Source organism: Sorghum bicolor, chromosome 1, assembly GCF_000003195.3.
Source record: "Sorghum bicolor cultivar BTx623 chromosome 1, Sorghum_bicolor_NCBIv3, whole genome shotgun sequence".
Taxonomy (NCBI): domain Eukaryota; kingdom Viridiplantae; phylum Streptophyta; class Magnoliopsida; order Poales; family Poaceae; genus Sorghum; species Sorghum bicolor.
In genome coordinates, this window is record NC_012870.2 from 27166562 (window position 1) to 27186706 (window position 20145).

Below are 20145 nucleotides of genomic sequence, written 5' to 3' on the forward strand. Positions count from 1 at the left end.
TGTAATTTATAATAGATGTGATGTTCTATAATATATTTAATGATGTTCTATGATGTATTTAGTGATGTTAATTTTCTATAACTATATTTACGATATTTGAAAAGTAACCCTTTGATATTATTTAAAATTTTTCTCCATTTTGTGTTTTATTTTTTCTTATGCTTTTTACTCTCGATTTTATAATTATTTTTATCTATGCCATGTATTTATGTATTTTTATGTATATTGTAATATCAGTTTCATAAACCTAAAACCAAAATACTATTCTTCTAAATCGATAACATTTTTTTACAAAGACAGAACATTGTCTGTTGAACCTAGAATATTGTCTCTACTTAATAAAATAAAATATTTTATCTTTATAAGATAAATATTCATTAATAAAATTTTATCTAAATATATCCATGTGTGATCTTGTTTTGAAGGATTTGTTATAAGGAATTTAATGGTGCAATCGGAATTTAATTTATATTTTTGGTTTATGAGTTATGACTTTTTTTAATTCGCTAAAACAATTTTGCATGTATAGAGGCCTAGGTTGATGGGATAGCATGTCATCGCGCAGTAAAAAAGACCACCGAAGGAATGAGAGTTGTGGACGGGTTCTTTCCATAATTTTTAGTTGTAGAGATAAATATTCATTAATAAAATTTTATCTAAATATATCCATGTGTGATCTTGTTTTAAAGGATTTCTTATAAAAAAATTAATGGTGCAATCGAAATTTAATTTATATCTTCGGTTTAAGAGTTATGATTTTTCTTAATTCGCTAAAATAATTTTGCATGCATGGGCGAGTAGAGCCTGAATTGATGAGATAGCCTATCATCATATAGAAAAAGGGGAGTTGTGGCGTAGATCGTAATACCTCAAACCTTCTCTTTCAGCGCTGCAAAAAAAAAAATACATCGTGGCCAACGGCCTTGATCTCTTCGTCTTCGCCACTCCTCTTCCCGCACAGGCAAAGCTCATGTTCCTCCGCCGCCGCCTCCTCTCCACCGCTGCCGCGGCGGCCTCCGCCCGCGGCCCACCGCCGATCCGCGTGTCCCTAACGGAGTCCGCGGGCCGCGGCGTTTTCGCCACCCGCCCAGTCTCCTCTGGCGAGCTCCTCCACTCGGCGCAGCCCCTCGTCTCCCACCCATCCCACTCACTGCTCCACGAGGTGAGGTGACCGCTCCTCCCCGCTCCTTGCCCCTGCCAGTGGAACCAACCAACTGGACTGTTCTGGGATCAGGTTTGCTACAATTGCCTCAGGAGGAAGCCCGGGGAAGGGCGCGCTTCAAGCGGAGGTTACTACTTCTGCAGCGACACTTGCAGCGACCACGCCAAGGTGGTACCTTTCTGCCCATTTCCTTAGTGATTTTTGCATATCTGCGCAAAGTTTTGCTAGGCGCTAGGCGGAATCTAGGCGATGACCCCTAGCCTAGGGACTAGTCGAGCCTAGGCTAGCCTAGGCGACGCTAGGCGTTTTGCCAATTTATATATAAATATATAATATATACATTTATAGGCACAAATCATGAATAATTTAGATAAAAAACAGGGAAGGATCAGTAGACATACCTTAGGTCCTTTGTATGATTACTGAATTTCCTGTAGCAATGCTGCAATAGAAGTGGACAGCACTTTAAGATGCAATTGGGCATCAATATAAGTGGTACAAAAATAGAAAATAGCAAGTTAGGTACTTATCTGAGGTCTGATCCTTCTCCCATCCAATCTCATCACTTCAGCAACATTGGATAGCCTTTTGAAATCACAAACATGAAGGGACAGCAGACAGCAACAGCAACACAGAATATAAAAACTAACAGTACATTCCATCACATGATTGATGATCCTCAGTTCTCACAACACAAAACACAAGCACATAGCAGGAGTTCTAAGTTCATAAGTTAAAGATACATGGATGCAGGATGCATAAGCATAATAAAAGCTAAAACATGACATGAAGCTGTCTCACACTTCTTCAGTAGGGTTCATCCATCACATAGTCATCCTCATCTTCATCAAACTCTTCTTCTTCGGACTGGAACTCTTCTCCTTCATAGAGCTCTCTCACCCTTGCACTTCTACGTGGCTGTAGTTGTTCTTCTGCTCCCACTGCATCTCCAAGCACAGACCAAGGTATCCTTGTACCTTCCATGAGTTCCTCATCTTCATCATCTCTAAAAACAACTGCTGCCAAATCATCTCCATTCTCTTGGAGGAAACCTTGAGCTTCAGTTGTGTCACTAGACAAGAGAACATCAGTAATTTTCTTTGACTTAATCTTTGCTCTCTTATTAAGCAGCCTGTTGTTGAATTGAATGTAGACCAACTTGCTGAGGCGGTCTACAGTAAGTCTGTTTCTCCTTTTAGTGTGCACTGCATCAAACCCACTCCAATTTCTTTCACAACCAGAAGAGCTTGATGTCAAAGATAGGATCCTTGTAGCCATCTTCTGTAGAGCTGGTGTTTCAGTTCCATACAGCCGCCACCATGATGCTGAAATAAACACTATTAATTAGTAGTTATAGCAGATTTTCTTGTTAGATGATCACAACAAACAGCCATGTATAATCATGAAACAACTTTTACCTGGATTATATTCAAAGTTTTCAAAAGTCCTTGCAAGTTTCTTGTTAAATGGTCCTTCTCTATTCTGAAACTTCTGGAGTTCAACATTGGCAGCTTGTTCTTGCATTTCCTCATCATGATAATAAAAAGTCTCCACACAACTGATAAAACCTACTGTTATTTTGGGGACATCAAAAATTGATGGATCAACATAACTATAGTGTGGATTCAGCAAATAAGCTGCCAAATGCAATGGAGAATCAAGTCTTCCAGCCATCTTCTTCTCAACAATAGCAATAACATCCTTGAAACGGGACTCAACATTGCCAAACGCCTCTTTGATCTGTCTCTTTGCCTTCAATAGTTCTCCATATACGAAACCCATGGATGGCTTCACATCTCCATCAACCAAACGAAGAACTTTGAACAATGGCTCAAAAACAGCCAATGTCAACTTCACATCCTTCCAAAAATTTGGATTCAATATAGTTGCTGTAGCATTTTTTCCCTTCTTTGATTTCACATCCTTCAGTGAGTCCCACCTACTATGAACCACCATCTTTCTTAGCTGGTCCTTCTTCTCTTGTATGCTTTCCAAAGTCAGAAAGTTTGAAGCAAACCTAGTCACTCCTGGCCTTACTATCTCTCTCCCCTCAGTGAAGTATCTCATGCACTCTAGTGTTCTTGTGTGCCCATAGACAAATATGGTGAATGCCTTTGCTTGGTCAACCACCTTCTTGAATCGAGGAATGTTGCCAATTTCTTGGAGCATCAAGTTGATTGTGTGAGCTGCACAAGAGGTCCAAAAGATCTGTGGTCTCTTCTCATGCAGCAGCTTCTTTGCTCCCATGTTGTTAGAAGCATTGTCAGTCACAACTTGTACCACATCATCCTCACCAACTAACTCAATTGCTTTGTCCACTAGTTCAAATATGACTTCACTTGTGTGTGACACATCTGACATCTCTTTTGAGGAAATAAAACTGGTTCCATCAGCACAATTAGTGCACACATTCATTATGCTTCTCCTCTTCTTATCTGACCAAGCATCGGTCATAATAGAGCACCCATTCTTCATCTTCTCGGCTTCACGTTCTTGCAGCAAACTCTTGGTTCTTGCATGTTCTTCTTCTAGCAATCTCCCTCTCAGGTCAAACATAGTTGGAGGTTCAATTCCAGGCCCAAATTGTCCAATTGCTTCACACATTTGCTTGAACTCATCGTTGTCACAAGCATTGAATGGTATTGCTGCCAGTGTTACAAAATTAGTGCAGTACTGCAGCAATAGGTAGTAGCATAGCATCCAATGAAATCTGAAATAAAAAAACAGCAAGGAAATTACCATGGTTATAGGCCCATCTTGCGATATATTTATGCACCTCATGTAATCTTTCTTTCCAAAGTTCCTTGTTCAGCTTCTGTTGAGTCAAAGATTCAGATTTGGTTGCTGTAGGATCAATAGCTCTTGTCCATTTATCCATGGGGCCTAATTTGTGAGGCTCTGAACTTCCAACACAAGTGACTTCCTCTGAGGTTCCAACCCTAGATACATGAACTTCCTCTCTAAGTTCTAGCTCACGAACAGTCTTCTCCTCCCTCTTCCTTTTTGCTTCATCTAGTGCTTTCTTACACTTTTCTTGAGCCTCCTTTAACTTATCTTTGGAGGTCTTCGTGCCCTGGCATTTCTTTGCATTCTTTCCTTCCTGAGCGATATGCTGCTTCAACCGATAAACCCCTCCATACATGACCTTGTCACAGAGTATGCACTTCACCTGGTCCTTGTTGTTTGGATTAACAAGAACCCCAAACTCCCATCCCACATCATCTGAGTTCCTTCTCAAGACATTCGCTTTGGCTGTTGCACTTTCAGAGTCAGGTTGACCCCCTGTTTCTGTCATCTGAACAATCAACAAATTACAAACATACACATGCAATCTGATTTCAGAACAAGCAGTCAAACAAATTACAAACATACACTTTCAATCAGTATGCCTGTAGGCTGTAGCAATCAGCAAATCTGAGTTTCAGTTTCAGAACATGCAATCTGATTTCATTTCAGAACAAGCAGTCAAGCAATCAGATATAATCACAGAACCAGAGCATGCATGTCAGTTCAGTTAGTTCAAGCAGGAAACAAATCAAGAAACAGAGAGCAGGAAACAAATCAAGAAACAGAGCAGATCATCCACCATCCAGTTCAAGGGAGCAGAGTAGGGGAGGACCGAGGACATACCTTTGGCTTCGGGCGTCGGCCTTGGGGGCTGGGGCTCCACCTGAGGGAGATGCCCTTCGAAGCTTCAATGTGGGGAGGAAGACGAGCTGGGCGGAGACCGGGGAGGACGGAGGAGTGGAGGAGAGGACGAGGTTGGAGCGGACTGGCCGTCGGGGAGGAGTGCCGCGCCGGCGGAAGCTGCTTCCTGGCGGAGAGGAGCGTCGCGTGGCAGCGGAATAGCGTCGTGCGCGGCTTCTGTATCCCTACGCGGCCTTATCCGTCGCGCGCGCGGCAAATTTCCAGCGGCGCCAAGCTTTCCCGCGCGCGCGCTCGCCCGCCGCCGCCTAACATTTTGCCGCTCGCGCGCGCTCGCCTGCCGGCTGCCTCGCGTCGATTATGCGCCGCCTAGGGCTTCTGGGCGTCGGCGGAGCGGCGCCTAGGCGCTCCCGTCGACTTGAGGGGCGACTACCCTCCTAGTCCAGGCGCCGGGCCTTAGCCTAGCGATTAGTCGCGACTAGGCGCATCCTAATCGTCGACTTTCAAAACTTTGTATCTGCGTGGATCTCACCTTGGTGCATATTCTTGTGATGCTTAGTTGCTCTCTACGCCTCACTAACTGTTAGTAGCTAGTGAAATCTACAAGTGTTCATGTCTCAACATTCAGTTAGGTCTTGGTATAATAGTGTGTTCGAAGTTCGAACACTATGTGATAGTCGTATTTCCAGTTATGTATTGTGTTTGTGGAAATGCAATGTGGATTCTACCTCGTGGATCTTTAATTTTCCTTTACATGTTATTTGCCTGCCGTAGAATAAAATAAAAGAAAGCAAAAATGTTCAGCATTTGAGGCTGGATTTTGCTAACAATACGTGTGATTTCCACCAATCTAGGGGTTCCATGACATTGACAAGGACGTAGATTGGTCTTTATTCGATTACCACTGCAGGTATGATAGTACCCGCCTTTCATCTTTCTGCAGATGTGCACCTCTTGACTTCTTCATTTTGTGTTTTTCTGTTTTAAAGTTCACGTGGTCTGAAGTACCCATACATGGCCAAGCGCCTTGCTTGCATGGTTATATCAGGATCTGCTAATGCAGATTGTCTTAACATACTTCAGCCAGCTCGGTTGCACCAAGGGACGCTGATTGAGGTAGTGACTCCTCTCCTTCCAGGTCACCCTGAACTCAGTTCTGGTATTATTGTTGTTATTATCACACCATAATAATACAGTGATCACAAAGTTATTTTGGTTCAATATTTATTTTAGCAATGTTATATTACAGATGAAGGAGGAATTTGAGTTGTTGGAGTCCACTCTTAGAAAAGCTGGGTTTCAGGAAGAAGCCACAGCCTGTATCCTTCAATTTGTTTCCTCTCATTGCGACTATTCTTAGTTTCTTACAACTGAATGTTGAGAAAATTGGGTCTGTCATAGAGTTCTTGTTTCAGTTCTCTTCAAATTTGGTTGCCTTTGACAAAATTAGTTTTGACCATAGATTGGTACATCAATGTATTGGCAAGAATACGCATAAATGCATTTCGTATTGAATTAGTTGCAAGTTCATATGAGGATCTCTTATCCTCAGCGGCAGCCTCCGTATCATGTGATTCATCAGTTGGCAATGCAGTTTATATGCTCCCCTCTTTCTACAACCATGACTGTGGTATGCTCTTCACCTATGCATTTGGAATGAATGCATTTTTTTTATCATCTTCACTATTTAAATTTCGTTTTGCTAGCAGTGATTCAGTTGATAGGTTGACCAACTAAACTCCAGGATTTGTCACCACCCTTGTGGTATGGTGCTTGTTCACTATGCTACTTAACTTGTCATGTCAATATTAGACTAATAGTCTTCTGTTGCATTCATTAGTGGATGTATCTGCTAAACTACTCTCAATATAAGGACATATTTAGCTAAGCTTTGTATGCATGGTAATGTAATAGTGACAGGAGTATAGCATTTGATACAATAGCAGAATTTTTTAGGCTGCTTTATATAACCCTTTTTTCATTATGCATTAATGATTCAAATATGCACTTTTGTTTGTGTTGACTATCAGATCCAAATGCTCACATAGTTTGGCTGGATAGTGCTGATGCGAAATTGAAGGCCCTCCGTGACATTGAAGAAGGTATGGAGAAGTGCAGTGATACCTTTATGGCTATACAGGAGTTCTGTTAGACTGGCAACCTCGTGCACAGTTAAAAACCAAAAGTCATCTGCTATAGGTGAGGAGCTGCGCATCTGCTACAAAACTGTTGTATTGAGTTGTTGCATCTGTTATAGGTGAGGAGCTGCGCATCTGCTACATCGATACTAGCCTAGATGCCGACGCTAGACAGAAGATTCTTGCTGATGGATTTGGCTTCAAGTGCCATTGCCTTCGGTGCTTATCTGGAGACTAGAAATCATGTTTGAGGAGATTGTCTTTGATTGAAGCAGCTTGAGGTTGGTACTGAATACCATCTTGCAGAATCTTACAGAGTTGCAATCTTCTGTACACTAGTTACAGCCATGCCAATTGAATTCTTGAGGTTAAGCACTACTTTGGCTTTTGCACTTCCCCACTACGACATGCTAGAAAGCCAGCAATGCTGATATATTTACTTGAAAGTGGCGAAAGTTGTGTTGTAATGTTGTAGCCGTCTTTGTTTTGCTTCTTTTTCAGTCTTTAGTGTCAGAAAATAAAATTTTGATAATACTCAGATCATTTCAATATCGGTAATGCTGAGCCAAGGGCGTTCGACGCCTCGGACACGCGTCAGACATCGGCTCGACCGTGCACCCACAACGCTTCACCGACCACACCTGCGTCACCTTATGTGCTTGCCCGTCACCGCGCACACCAGTCACTCGGTCTCTCATCGGCTCCTCTCGCTTCCCCATTCTCTTGTTGCTATGTTGTCGCCCTTCGCTCCCTCCTTCCTTCCCCTGAGCAATCTCCATGCCACCGGAGAAGAGGACAACAACAGAAGCATTCGGTGAACCACCCATGCCTTCCTTCTTCCTCCCTCTCTTTCCTCCATCTGTGACCTCTATGCTCCAAGAGAGGAGGGCGACAATGGTGGCTTCTGGCAAGCTGACTCCCCTCCCTCCCTGCATCCCTCCTTTGCTCCGCGACCTCCACGCAACCGGAGAGGAGGTCGACGATGGTGGCTTCGTGCGAAGTAGGTGGATCTTTCTCTAGATCTAAGTCGTCCCCCTCATTCTCCTCTGGATTTGAGCTCTCCTCCTTCCCATCTTACTCATCCTCTGGATCTAAGGGACACAAGCAGTGGTTAGGGTTCTAGCAAGCTATGTTGCAGTAGGCTTCGCAACTGGAGAGGAGGTCGACGATGGTGGCTTCATGCGAAGAAGGTGGATCCTTCTCTGGATCTAAGTCCCCCCCCCCCCCCTCATTCTCCTCCTCTAGATTTGAGCTCTCCTCCTCCTCCTCTTACTCATCCTCTGGATCTGGATCTAAGGGACGCAAGCGGTGGTTAGGGTTCTAGCAAGCTATGCTGCAGTTTTGCTGTTGCACATGCCTTTTTTCTTTTGTTGCATTAGTTTTTTTTACTGATGTTGCCACTCTATTCGCTGGTCTGGAAAGTCATGGCTGGTTGTTGGCTGATTTATTGTGAGAGAAAAACACTGCTGGCTGGCAGAAAAAATACGGCTGATAAGACAAGCGAACGGGCTGCAGTAACTTAGTTTGATGTTGCAACAAGTAATTTTTCTCTAGACATGTTGCAAGCGTTTGGATCTAGATGTTGCATGGTATTTTTTGCAAGTGTTTCATTAGCATGTTTTGAGTGTTCAACTGTTTTATACTAATATTGCAAGTGTTTCATTTAGATGTTTCAAAAGTATATCTGGTGTTGCAGAATGTGTTTCAGATGCATGCTTGATATGTTTCATCTCCCTTCAAACGTATGTTGCAAACGTTATATCTGGATGTTTCAAAAGTAAATCGGGTGTTACATCCCTGTTGGCATCTGTTGCCTCTCTCCCTCTTTTGGATGGTGGCTTAGCCACCTTTCTCTAGTCGGTTGCTGCAGCTGTTGGCCGCATGCATGCATGTGAGCAGCGGAGGGGGTGCGACTGTGCGAGCGGGGACTCCCTGGGTGTAGTTGTGGCAATACGAGTGGGTCGAAGCGGTGTGATCTCGCGTGACGAACGCGGGATGCAGGTGCGCGCGGGGAGGAGTGCAGGTATGGGCGTCCGGTTCCATCTGGGTGCTAGCAGTACCGTTTGAATATCAGAAGACGTTGTAACTGTAGTTGAGGTAGCATTACATATAAATATATCTACTAAATCAAGGTAGTGTCATATCGAGCTGGGGTGCCTAAAACAAGGTACTACTAAAGCAAGGCATGTTATCTACTAGGTAGTGTCGTATCGAGCTGGGGTGCCTAAAACAAGGTAGACAGATAGTGTCATATCTACTAAAGCAAGGCATGTGCATAAAGGATTTTTTTTTGGGGAGGGGGGATATGCATAAGGCCTTGTTTAGATGTAGTCGGATTCGTATCAATCCATATATGTTGAGATGGATTGGAGTGGAACTTGAACTAAATTCCACCTCAATCCACTCAAACACATGTGGATTGAGGTGAATCCGACAACATCCAAACAAGGCCTAAAAGAATTAGGAGAACTGATGTGCATCGTGTACTATTCGTTATAATATTACTAATGAAGCAGGCAGGTGACTGAAGCTTCTGCTCCGCTGTATTTTTGTTGCAAACGGATTACGCATTGTGAAATACAGAAGAGGCATGTGCATTGTTTTAATTAAGATATGGTCTGGAATGGGCGACTGTATTTTCCAGCCAAGAACAAAATTTTTGTGGATCGTTTTGAATTGTTAAAACTTTTTTCTCGAGTATATATCGATGCTCGTTAAAAAAACAAAAAAAAAGTGCAAGGCTACCTGAAACAATGGAACCTTTTTTGTTAGCTCGAAAGTACTTGCTGAGAAAAAAAAAAGAAGATATAGTAGTAATGATCAAAACTCTTGTGTGCACATTTATCTCATTGGTTGCCATGTCCATGGATGAAGAATGATTTAAGGCTCTGTTTAGTTCCCCACCCAAAATTTTTTCATCCATCCCATCGAATCTTTGGACACATGCATGGAACACTAAATGTAGATAAAAAAAATAAACTAATTACACAGTTTAGTTGAGAATCGCGAGACGAATCTTTTAAGCCTAGTTACTCCATGATTAGCCTTAAGTGCTACAGTAACCCACATATGCTAATGACAGATTAATTATGCTTAATAAATTTGTCTTGCAGTTTTCTGACGAGCTATGTAATTTGTTTTTTTATTAGATTCTAAAAACCCCTCCCGACATCCTTCCGACACATTCGATGTGACATCCAAAAAATTTTCATCCTCAATCTAAACAGGCCCTAAGCCTAAGGCCTTGTTTAGATATGAAATTTTTTTAGATTTTGCTACTGTTTGTTTGTGACAAATATTATCCAATTATAGACTAACTAAGGTTAAAAGATTCATCTTGTGATTTATAGGCGAACTGTGCAATTAGTTTTTGTTTTCGTATATATTTAATGCTTTATGCATGTGCCACAAGATCCAATGTGACGAAAAATTTTGAAAACTTTTTGGTTTTTTGGATGAACTAAACAAGGCCTAACTAGCAGTAGTGATGTAGATGAAGAAAGATAAAACTGCATTGTCGATAAACTGCGCAGCTGGAGAAGGGTCAAAAATGTTGACAAGTTAATAACATATCACGTCTTTTTTGTTCTTGAATGGACAAATGTCGATAAACTGCGCAGCTGGAGAAGGGTCAAAAATACTGATGAATCGAAGGATCCGACAGCATCTTTTGCTGCAATAGTGCATGAGTTCGTTGCAAAACATACACGGATCTGGATTTCACTATGCTTCAAAAACACACTCCCGCTTGTCGCTCTTAACCATCTTTTTTTGAGAATAAAAGTCAAAGTTTTCCTTGCATTGCACTGATTCAGGCCAAACAATCTACAAATTTGTCAGCGCCAGTTCTTGTTGTGGTAACCAAATATAACAGTGCCTGACATCTCAATAACATCTGTTGTTTGGCCCATGGAAAAATGTGTCAAGAGACTTGCAACTATTCTGCATACTAGCATCAGGCAGACGCAAAGAAATGCTACTCTATCTGAATTGAAAGCGCTGGATGATGGTGAGCAGTAGCGAGACTGAGATCACTTGTGTAAAAAACAACTAAAATTCCAAAGCACAGGCGAGACTATGAGATCACTTGATCTGGAATTTTAGGCCATTCAACTGTACCACTTTAAGCCATCAGTTTGCTGTCGCAGTTTCCATTGAGCTCAGAGAAGTTTGTGCAAGAAACATGGGAAGCAAACATTGTTCATTTAATTACCTTACCATGAGCATTAACATGATAAAAATGACATGCGAACTTGACTGTAACGTGTTGCTGCTACATGAGAGTGGCTAACACTCGTGTATCAAGGGCATGGATAAAGAAACAAAGGAAGAACTAGCAGAATCATTGAATTGTTTCCAATTCTCGCAACAAGATCAGCTTGTCTGTTGTCATTTAATCACAGAAGTTACAACTAACAATCACACAACCACAAAACTAGCTGACACAGAAGACAGAACTGAGGCAACTTACGCTGAAAATGTAAGCTCCGACGTCCCAACGCCCTTCGAAACAGTGAAGGTCTATGGGGCCAAAGCCCAAGGGAGGTGCCAATTCACCACTGGGTAGACAAGCGGATCTTTTGACAGCTTGGGATGTAGGTTGATCTGATAGAACCTCTTGCAATGACAAATGCAGATAAGCAGCTTCCACATTTTCTTACTGTTGCTGGTCGGTTAAGTTACCATATAGATCCAACAAAAATGTTACTGACCAGCATCACTATTGCAATATTGACAAAATCTGAAATAGTATGGCAGATAACTCAAAGGAAATAATCAGGTGTCCTCCGTGTCACATCTGGTTCACCTCTCCTAGGAGCTGGCTCAAACTGCAGGAAAGAATCCAATGTAACTTCAGACGCAACACTAATGCAACCAAAAAAAAAGGAAAGAAAAGGAGGCATTTCCTTGTAATTCTGATTTTCAAGCATGTGAAATTACCAATTTGATATAATGTAACATGTGCATACTAAAGAAAGCAGCTAACCAAGGAAACAAAACGAACAATAAAAAATGTAACCTGAAACAATGAAGAACCAGTTACCTGAATAAATGTGTGATTCCTGCAATCATCAACCTCGAGGATGGATGCCATGTTGCCACACCGGTAACAGTAATTAGGTGCGCTGAATATGGTCACCACCTTTTGTTCCTGTGAATTTGGATTAAGAAATCATAGGATCATATCAAGTAAACAAATGTTATATGCTAATCCATGCTAAAAAGTGAAAACTTACATGTGCCCAGTTGTATCCCTCCATAACCAACTGGTGAGCCCGAGCTACAAGTTTAAGATTGTTGGTGTGATTAAACTGTTCCGATATGTCCTGAAAATGAAAGCCACACAGTTGAGAACAAAACTGGAGAAAGAGTATGGCAATAAGTAGAAGATATGGTATATCAAGTACTTGGCCAAAAGTGTATCCAGCGCCCCGAGGAGATATGCCCCAGCCACATCGATCGTCTGGATCAGACCATAGAAGGTCACACATAGGTCCCTCATGAGGGACCTCTTGGACACGATCTAAACTACGAACACTATCAAGATTCTCTATGGATGGAGATAAACCGCCATGGAGGCAGAAAATTTCTGATTCCACCTTCAAGCAGAGAAGAAATGCAACGTCAAAATGATTTCTGAATGAAAAAACAAACGACCATTAAATTAAGCCATGGAGCTGAGAGTAGGAATCGTAGCATGATTTAAACATCGAACAGAATGTGTAGTAAGTCCATCAGACCATTTCTAGAATTCAAATGTCATAATCACATACATATTTATTTGGACTGCAAAGAGAATGGAAAACAAATATGACAGATGGGTGCTTCAGCACATAACCTCCTTAGCAGCCTTTCTTCTATCTTTTTGAGAGTAGCTAAGCCTTAAGTTAATAAATAGCACATGTATGAATGACGAAATAAGCTTAGCCTCGCAGCACTTAATGTCTAATAGATGAATGATAGTGTAGACAGTTGCAGAATTAAGTTGGCAAAAGGAGCACGTGTGGAAAGTAGCTCAGGTATGATGGATTAATTTCATAAAAGAAGTACAATTGCATGAGTCAAGGGACTAAGAGCATCTCCAGGAGTTTGGTATAATTTACTTGCTAAACTAATCAATTTAGCAAGTTAACAAAAGAAATAGCAACCCTAATTTTTGTTCTTCTCCAACAGTCTCCGTAACTTTCTAAAAGTTATAATAGGGTCCAAATTTAATGATTTTTTGGTTTATTATGTTGATCATAAAAAATTGAAAAGAAAATTGCATCGGCCAGCAAGGCGTGCCTAGCATTCATGCCTTCGGCCAATGCAAGCGATGAGCATATATAAAGATAGCAGACTATGCACATGTGAAGGTAGCATGTCGTGCTTTCGAACCAAATATCAATAACACCGGCGGAGGCAAGCATGGAGCGATAGTGTTGACCTATAGGGCGGCGGCAATGGAAGCCGGTACATACCAGCGGCAGTCGGACCAGAGGACTGTACGAGAAATGGCGTGAAAACAGGTCCAAGGAGGAGAGATAGAGAGTTCTCTCGACTTTGGAAATTTATGGGTTGAGGAGGATATTTGACAACTTTCTATTTTTAAGGAGCTAAGGAGCTATTTTACAAAACTGCTGGAGGAAGTTTTTTTCTCTTTTTTGCTAAAATATTAAGATAGGGAGTTGTTTTACCAAACTCCTGGAGATGCTCTAAGGGTTTACAGAGAAAGGAAAAGGGCTTAAAGCTGAGTGAACATACCAATGCTGTCAACGGAAAATAATCAAAAAGATCAGTGAAGATCTTCCAGACATTTGCACTGCCATATCTGTTTTGAGGAATCAAAGACAGTACAATGGAGTCAAACAAAAAGAATCAAGCTAAACACATTGTAGTCAATGATAAACAGAAGAACCAAAAAGTTTTTTAGTTTATCCAGAATATGAGTAGAAGAACAGCATGATGAATCAGAGCACTACAATGATAATCAGACAGATCTGAACTTCCTTTACTAATGTTATGGGACATGATTAATAGGACATTTCAAATATACTAGACAACAAAAAAAATACTCTAAAAGCCCCATGGCAAATGCACTCTACAGAGAAAAGGAAGCATATACATTGTAACTATTACAGTGGAGAATTGAAATAACACTAGGTTAGCAGTCTCTTATCATGGAGGCAGCCCACATGAGCTCAAAACCAGGCACTCCCAAATGTGGGTACCTCTCTGAGATTTCTGGCTAGCTTGTTCCAAGCAAGCAAGGGTTAGGTACAACACAAACACCCCTCTGAGCAATGCCAGGAGGCCGACCCCATGATTTTTATTTTTTTAATAATACAAGAAGGATGCCCTGGGCTTTGCTGCAGGGATCGTGGATGATTTGGAACGAAAATTAGATGGCTTATTTAGCTGATGTGGACAACTAAATGCATGTTGGTGAATGATGTGGTTTGATGAAATGGATAGCTTGCACAAAGATATAACTATCATAACTGCATGCTAGTGGGCTGCTGATGTGGATCATGCAGAGACAGATATGCATCCTTAGAGCACCTCCAAGAGTCTTTCTTAAATCACTCTCTAATCAAGTAATCATCATTTGGAGAGTCATTTGAATAAAAATCGCTCAATATCTTTCCACCCTCAACAAGTTCTCCATACCTTGTGCGCACTCTAGAGAGCCAACCCCGTTCTCCATCTTTGACTAGAGAGAAATCCAGAATAGATGATGACAATATTTGGAGATCAATTAAAGAAGCTGTTGGAGGATATTTTCACCAAAATCTCTATTCCTATCAATAAAGAAGGGTATAAAGAGGCTCTTGGAGTTGCTCTTACAGTATTCAACTTACTGTATATGGTATAAGATCTCTAAGTTGCCATAGTCTTATGATCACCGTGGAGCAACTAAGTAGCCTAAGGTTAGGTGCTCTAAATTTCTGCCACACTTTCCTAATCCTAAGTCATTGGTGGTCTTCTAGTAATGAATGCGATGGTGCAGTACACAGGCTACAAGGAATAAGAGTAGATGAGTAGGTGATTTTCAAGCACCTAAATAACTCACTTTCGTAGGCATTCATCATAGAAGCCATACACCTGTGTGATCTGCAAAAGTGAAGATTCCTCAAATGAAATACAGAATTCAAGTGAGATTTACAACAAAGAGCAGGCGTGATTCTATATGCATTCATATCAGAATATAGCGAAAGAAAGGTAACACTAATAAACAAAATGAGAAGGTTTGTATTTTAGCTAATGACGGAGCAAATAATTTCGAGTGAGATATATGTAAGACTTGGCACGATTTTATATGCACACAAATCAGATAGTAGCTAAATAAAAGGTAACACTTATAAACAAAATGAGAAGCTTTGTATTTTAACTAATGAAAGAGCAAATAATTTCACAGGCATTGTGGGGTTACTGTACCTGCCTACTCTCATGGTTTCCACGAAGAATTGTGATGCGTTGTGGGTACCGCACCTTAAGTGCAACCAAAAGCTGCATGATGGCCACTATATCATGTCAACAAATAATGACTAAACAGAAAAATCATTAATATAATAGAATCAACAGATATGCTTACTTTCATAAATAATCCTATTTTTGGTAATGGTTGCTAGAATTGACACACATTTGGTTTAGTTCAAAATATTCTACAAGGATATTTCATTCCATTTGTATCAGCAGAGTGCACTGGGGCGCCGATCAAACATATCCATAGCACCCTTGCAACAAACTGCTAATGCCAAACTTCCGGGGAAATTTGCGGAGTGAAAACTGGCACTAGCCAAATCATCTGCAACTTATGTTCTGCTCTTGTTCTTGTTTCTAGACAACAAAAACAATAGAACAAAAAGAAACAAACTACAGCCATTTACTAAACAAAGGAAATAGAGGAAATCACACTAACAGAAAAGTGGCAAAGAGATAAGGAAAAAAATATTCTATGAACAGCGGAAAGAAAATTAGGGTGACAACAACAGCGGTTATTTGTGAGTGTCCACACAACAACATTGACTTATCAATTATGCATGCTAGACTTGACTATAGATCTCCCTGCTATTCAAGAAAAACACTGCACATATAACTTGTGAATTTGACAGTTAAATGATTTAGATAGATGATAGATAGAAAAATTAAAATAGGAGTGGAATGAAACCAACACAGCAGCCGATGAAAACTAAACATTACACTGGTCTTCTATTACCATAAAAACACAGATGCAACTATCAGGCTAGATCTTACCGTTACTGTCTCAACAGAGTAATAGCCACGATCCACATAATCACCCATAAACAAATAATTCGTATCTGGACACTGGTAGGCAACAAAGAATGATCTGTCAGCTCTCTGAGAATGAAATGAACAGCATCAAAAGTGCAAAGAGAGAGATAATGCACAAAGATTGCACAGTGTACCGAGTACCTTCCCACCAATCCGGAAAAGTTCTACAAGATCATGGAATTGGCCATGAATATCACCACAAATTGTCACAGGGCTTTTAACTGGCTGTACATATATAGCACAAAAAGGCCAAGTTAAAACAACTTCTGCTGGAACATAAAACAGCATAGTTGCATGCATGTCAAATGTACATAAAGCATGCATTCTTTGGCTGTGGCCACAGATAAAATTCTACTTGGCGCATCAAACTTCACACCAGAAACTAACAGTTAATCAAATGGAATAAAGAAGTGTAAACACATCAGATCATCCTTTTGGTTGTAGCTATACACACAGCACTCATAAGTCATAAGGGGTCAAAACTTACCAGAAAAAACTTGAACAAACATGCAAATAATAAATACATCATTATTAGCTTGAAAGGGCATGCACAAACTTGGGATTACCTAGCCAATAGCGAGGCACCCATACTTTCCCTGTCGTTTGTCATTAAGTCACTTTTGCATGCCAACCAGCACATAGAGTGTTGACTGTATATTCCACAGGTGGAAGGTACCAGTACCCTTAATAAGGTATTAAACTATAAACTCCAAAAAGGTCAACTTCTTTCATGGGACGCCCAAGAAAAAAGGGCACAAAAGTTTCAATTCTTCCGGCATATGATGTCAGCTCCCTCTATACATAACATAAATACTAAAATAACATGCCAATTACAAATAGATTATCACTGAGGATGATGTTACCCAAACTAAGTAGAGCATGCATTCATTATATTCTCCAACCAACCTTAGGCCCCAAAACCATTGATGTTATGATAGGCAGTGAAGAGACAAACATTGTAGCACCAAAAACAAAAAGTCAAGCTGAGTAATTGTGTGAGAGATCTGCCGTACCTGAACATTGCTTTCCTCCATTAATATCTCCTTGGCCTTCTCACACAGTGTTTTAACCTGCCAATGCTCCAGGCAGTTAAAAAAGCATTCCAGTCCTACCACCGGAACCAAACAGCAGCGCAGGCCATAAAAGTAGCAAGAATGTCGATGCAATGACAAACACAGCCACCATAAATTCAGGTTTAGTAGTACCAAAAGTCCAAAACACAGAGCAGAGCTAGATTCGGCATCTATGACATAAGCTGCTATAGCATATTCTGATCCAGAAACCATAGGAGCACAAAAAGCTGCAGGATTTATTCCACTCAATGACGTAAAGACATGAGAGATCTACCGCAGCCGGCGAAACCCGGACCACAGAAAGGCGTCATCTTTCCCGAAAACGATCTAACCCTAAAGAAACTCCCCCGCCGAAACCGGCCGTCATAAGCCTCTCAGATCTCGCCGCGAATTAAAGAAGACAGATGGAAGGGGATTGGGCGGCATGCCTCACCTCCGTCTCTGCGAGCGGGCGGCACTCCATGAGCTGCTCGATCTGCGCGTCAAGACCACCGCACCCCCCGCCGCCACGCGAACCCGCGAGGCCCTCCATCCCTTCCACGCGTGCCGGCACAGCACCCTGATCTACCTCACTCTGGCGGGAGCTTGTCGCCGGCGGGAGCGCGAGGGGCAGGGAGCTCGCGGAGGGGCGCGGGAGGAGAAAAGCGGGGGCGGCTCGGAGGAGAGGGTGTGATGGAGAGGAAGCGGGCGGGAGAACGTGGGGCCTGCCAGTCAGTGGCTCCCGGTATCAATGGGACCATGTGACAGTGAGAAACGAAGGGTGCGGGGCCCAGCTTCAGGTGGAGGAGGAACGGGAACGAGAACGGAACGGATGGCATCACGGCAAAACCAGTGGAGAGTGGAGAATGGAGACCGAAGAGGGGGACTGGCAACGGGCTGGGCACGTACAGCCGGTCAAAGAGGTGTGGCCTATCAGCGACAGTCCTTATCCACAAAAATTCAGTTTCTTAAAAAAAAACTCCCTCCATACCCATAAAAAAAATTATTTTGGACAAAATTTGGATCAAACATTGAAAATATAAATCACTTATAACTTTTAAATTATTGAATTTGAAAATGTGAAAACCATATAAATAGGTTTGTCGACAAGCTCAATATATACGAGTGTTATTCTGTAAAATAACTTGAATTTCAAATCATTCACTTGCTTCAACTACTCATGCTATGGATGTGGGAGCATCAACTCCGTTCCTTTGGGCTTTTGAGGAGCGGGAGAAATTGTTGGAATTCTATGAAAGAGTCCCGGGAGCCAGGATGTATGCCAGTTTCATACGACCTGGTGGAGTGGCACAAGATCTGCCTCTTGGCTTATGTCGAGATATTGATCTAGGCGTAGGGATAGGCTGGCTTGCAAGATTCGCTTCATGCCGTTGGCAAAACACTGGTATATGTTTCGCCCTTCTTTTCCTTTAAGTTTAAGGGGACAAAGTCTTCGCTTCGCGCCTCACATTTGACGGGCGGAGTTCGGACCACCAGTCCTACGTCTCCGCCGACCACTCACCTTGCTCGGATTAACTCACCAAAGTCTGCTTTCGCTCACCTCGGACTAGCAAGCAAGACAGTCCTAAAGACCAAGGTTTCAATTCGATTTCTGGTGGTTCGACTCGTTCATCCTCCCTAGCCAGAGCTAAGGGATACGGGTGATAGAGACGCACCAGCAGATCGGTGGAAGCCTAAAAAGTGTCAATGTGTCATGAAACTAGATGAAATAGCGGCTGATTCTCCTACCATCCCGACCTGTTGGCCATACCGTAGTGTGAGCACCATTATTAGAATTGGAGTATCTCTTTCAAGCACGCACATAATGGTCAGCGTGGGAATACCTACAATAGGGGACAGCCCATCATAGACCACAGGAATCCATACCCTCGCGGGAAAGTTGTGAGGTGAGAGGATAATTGAAAAATATTTTCATAAAAATATACATATATCACTTTTTGATAAATATTTTTATAAAAATAAGGAGTCAAAGTTAGGCTTCGGAGAATGTGTCGTTGTCTTAAACGACTTTTCTTTATGGGTATGGAGGGAGTACGTTCTTTCCAAAATTCAGAAAAATTTTATATGGGCGATGGGTGCCGTGTAAGGCGTGTGCGCTCTGTGCATGGCTCTTTCATCAAACGGTAGCTGGAAATGAACCAAAGCCAAATAGCTAGGCACACGGCTCAGCTCCCATCCTGTAGCTAGAATTCAAGACACATCACAGAGGTGCTGGTCTTGGTGAATAGCAGTAGGGAAGGGTAGAGGCTCGCGCGGCGTGCGGCGGGGAGGTGTCTATGGCCACAGATTCAAGCTCTGGGAGAGAGGGCCCTAGGGGGAGTCACCAAGTGAAAGCTAAGTTTGGTTTTAGTAATTAATAACACCAAATTGCTAATGTTATTATGTTAAACTAATTTGAGTTAGGCATAGCAACATATATGATGAAGGATTAATATGTCATGGAGTGGTGGACATATGATCACAAAGAGATAGAGCATGAACATGGAAATGAAGATCATAGTGATCAAGCACTTGGTGATGAACAAGGAGTAAAGTGATCAAGGTAAAGGTATAACTATAGGATTTTTGCTTTTGCCGGTCTATGATGACTAGAGAAGTGATTGACCGAATTTAGGATAAATAAGCGACTATTAAGAGAGAAAATCACGGCCATCTCTCGAATCAAGTACTACTAGGGCAACATCTTAAGTAAATACATTAGGATCTAGTAAAATGCTAACTTAACTCCTTTGAAAAAATATTTATGAAATGCTAACGCACATGCACATTGGTGGTTTACAGTTGGTAGTGTTGGTACATTTGTAAAGGAGATGGAGTTCGAGGTTTAGAGAGGGGTTTGGGTTCCTCTCCG

The 20145-nt window shown here is 41.8% G+C and overlaps 2 protein-coding genes across 6 annotated transcripts; one reads left to right on the forward strand and one right to left on the reverse strand.

The window, feature by feature from the left end:
- Positions 877–7494, forward strand: LOC110432008 (histone-lysine N-methyltransferase ATXR4). Of its 5 annotated transcripts, none has more exons than XR_002449455.1 (9): positions 877–1162; positions 1235–1330; positions 5662–5717; positions 5797–5923; positions 6057–6126; positions 6258–6437; positions 6517–6571; positions 6838–6909; positions 7065–7494. XR_002449455.1 is itself a non-coding variant. In XM_021451927.1 (8 exons), exons 1-8 carry the CDS (start codon positions 971–973, stop codon positions 7066–7068), a joined length of 855 nt encoding a protein of 284 aa, XP_021307602.1. In that variant the 5' UTR covers positions 878–970; the 3' UTR covers positions 7069–7494. The 5 variants fall into 5 exon arrangements, 3 of the variants coding, with proteins under 3 accessions (XP_021307602.1, XP_021307601.1, XP_021307600.1); XR_002449456.1 differs by lacking the exon at positions 7065–7494 and adding an exon at positions 7007–7023; XM_021451927.1 differs by lacking the exon at positions 6517–6571 and having other exon boundaries at positions 878–1162; positions 7007–7494.
- On the reverse strand, positions 11132–18091 carry LOC8062264 (putative serine/threonine-protein phosphatase PP2A-4 catalytic subunit). The gene is made up of 11 exons (XM_002467216.2): positions 17728–18091; positions 17235–17291; positions 16363–16446; positions 16183–16254; positions 15364–15435; positions 14999–15039; positions 13690–13756; positions 12354–12545; positions 12183–12272; positions 11990–12097; positions 11132–11774 (listed from the first exon to the last, which is right to left on the reverse strand). Exons 1-11 carry the CDS (start codon positions 17824–17826, stop codon positions 11709–11711), a joined length of 948 nt encoding a protein of 315 aa, XP_002467261.1. The 5' UTR covers positions 17827–18091; the 3' UTR covers positions 11132–11708.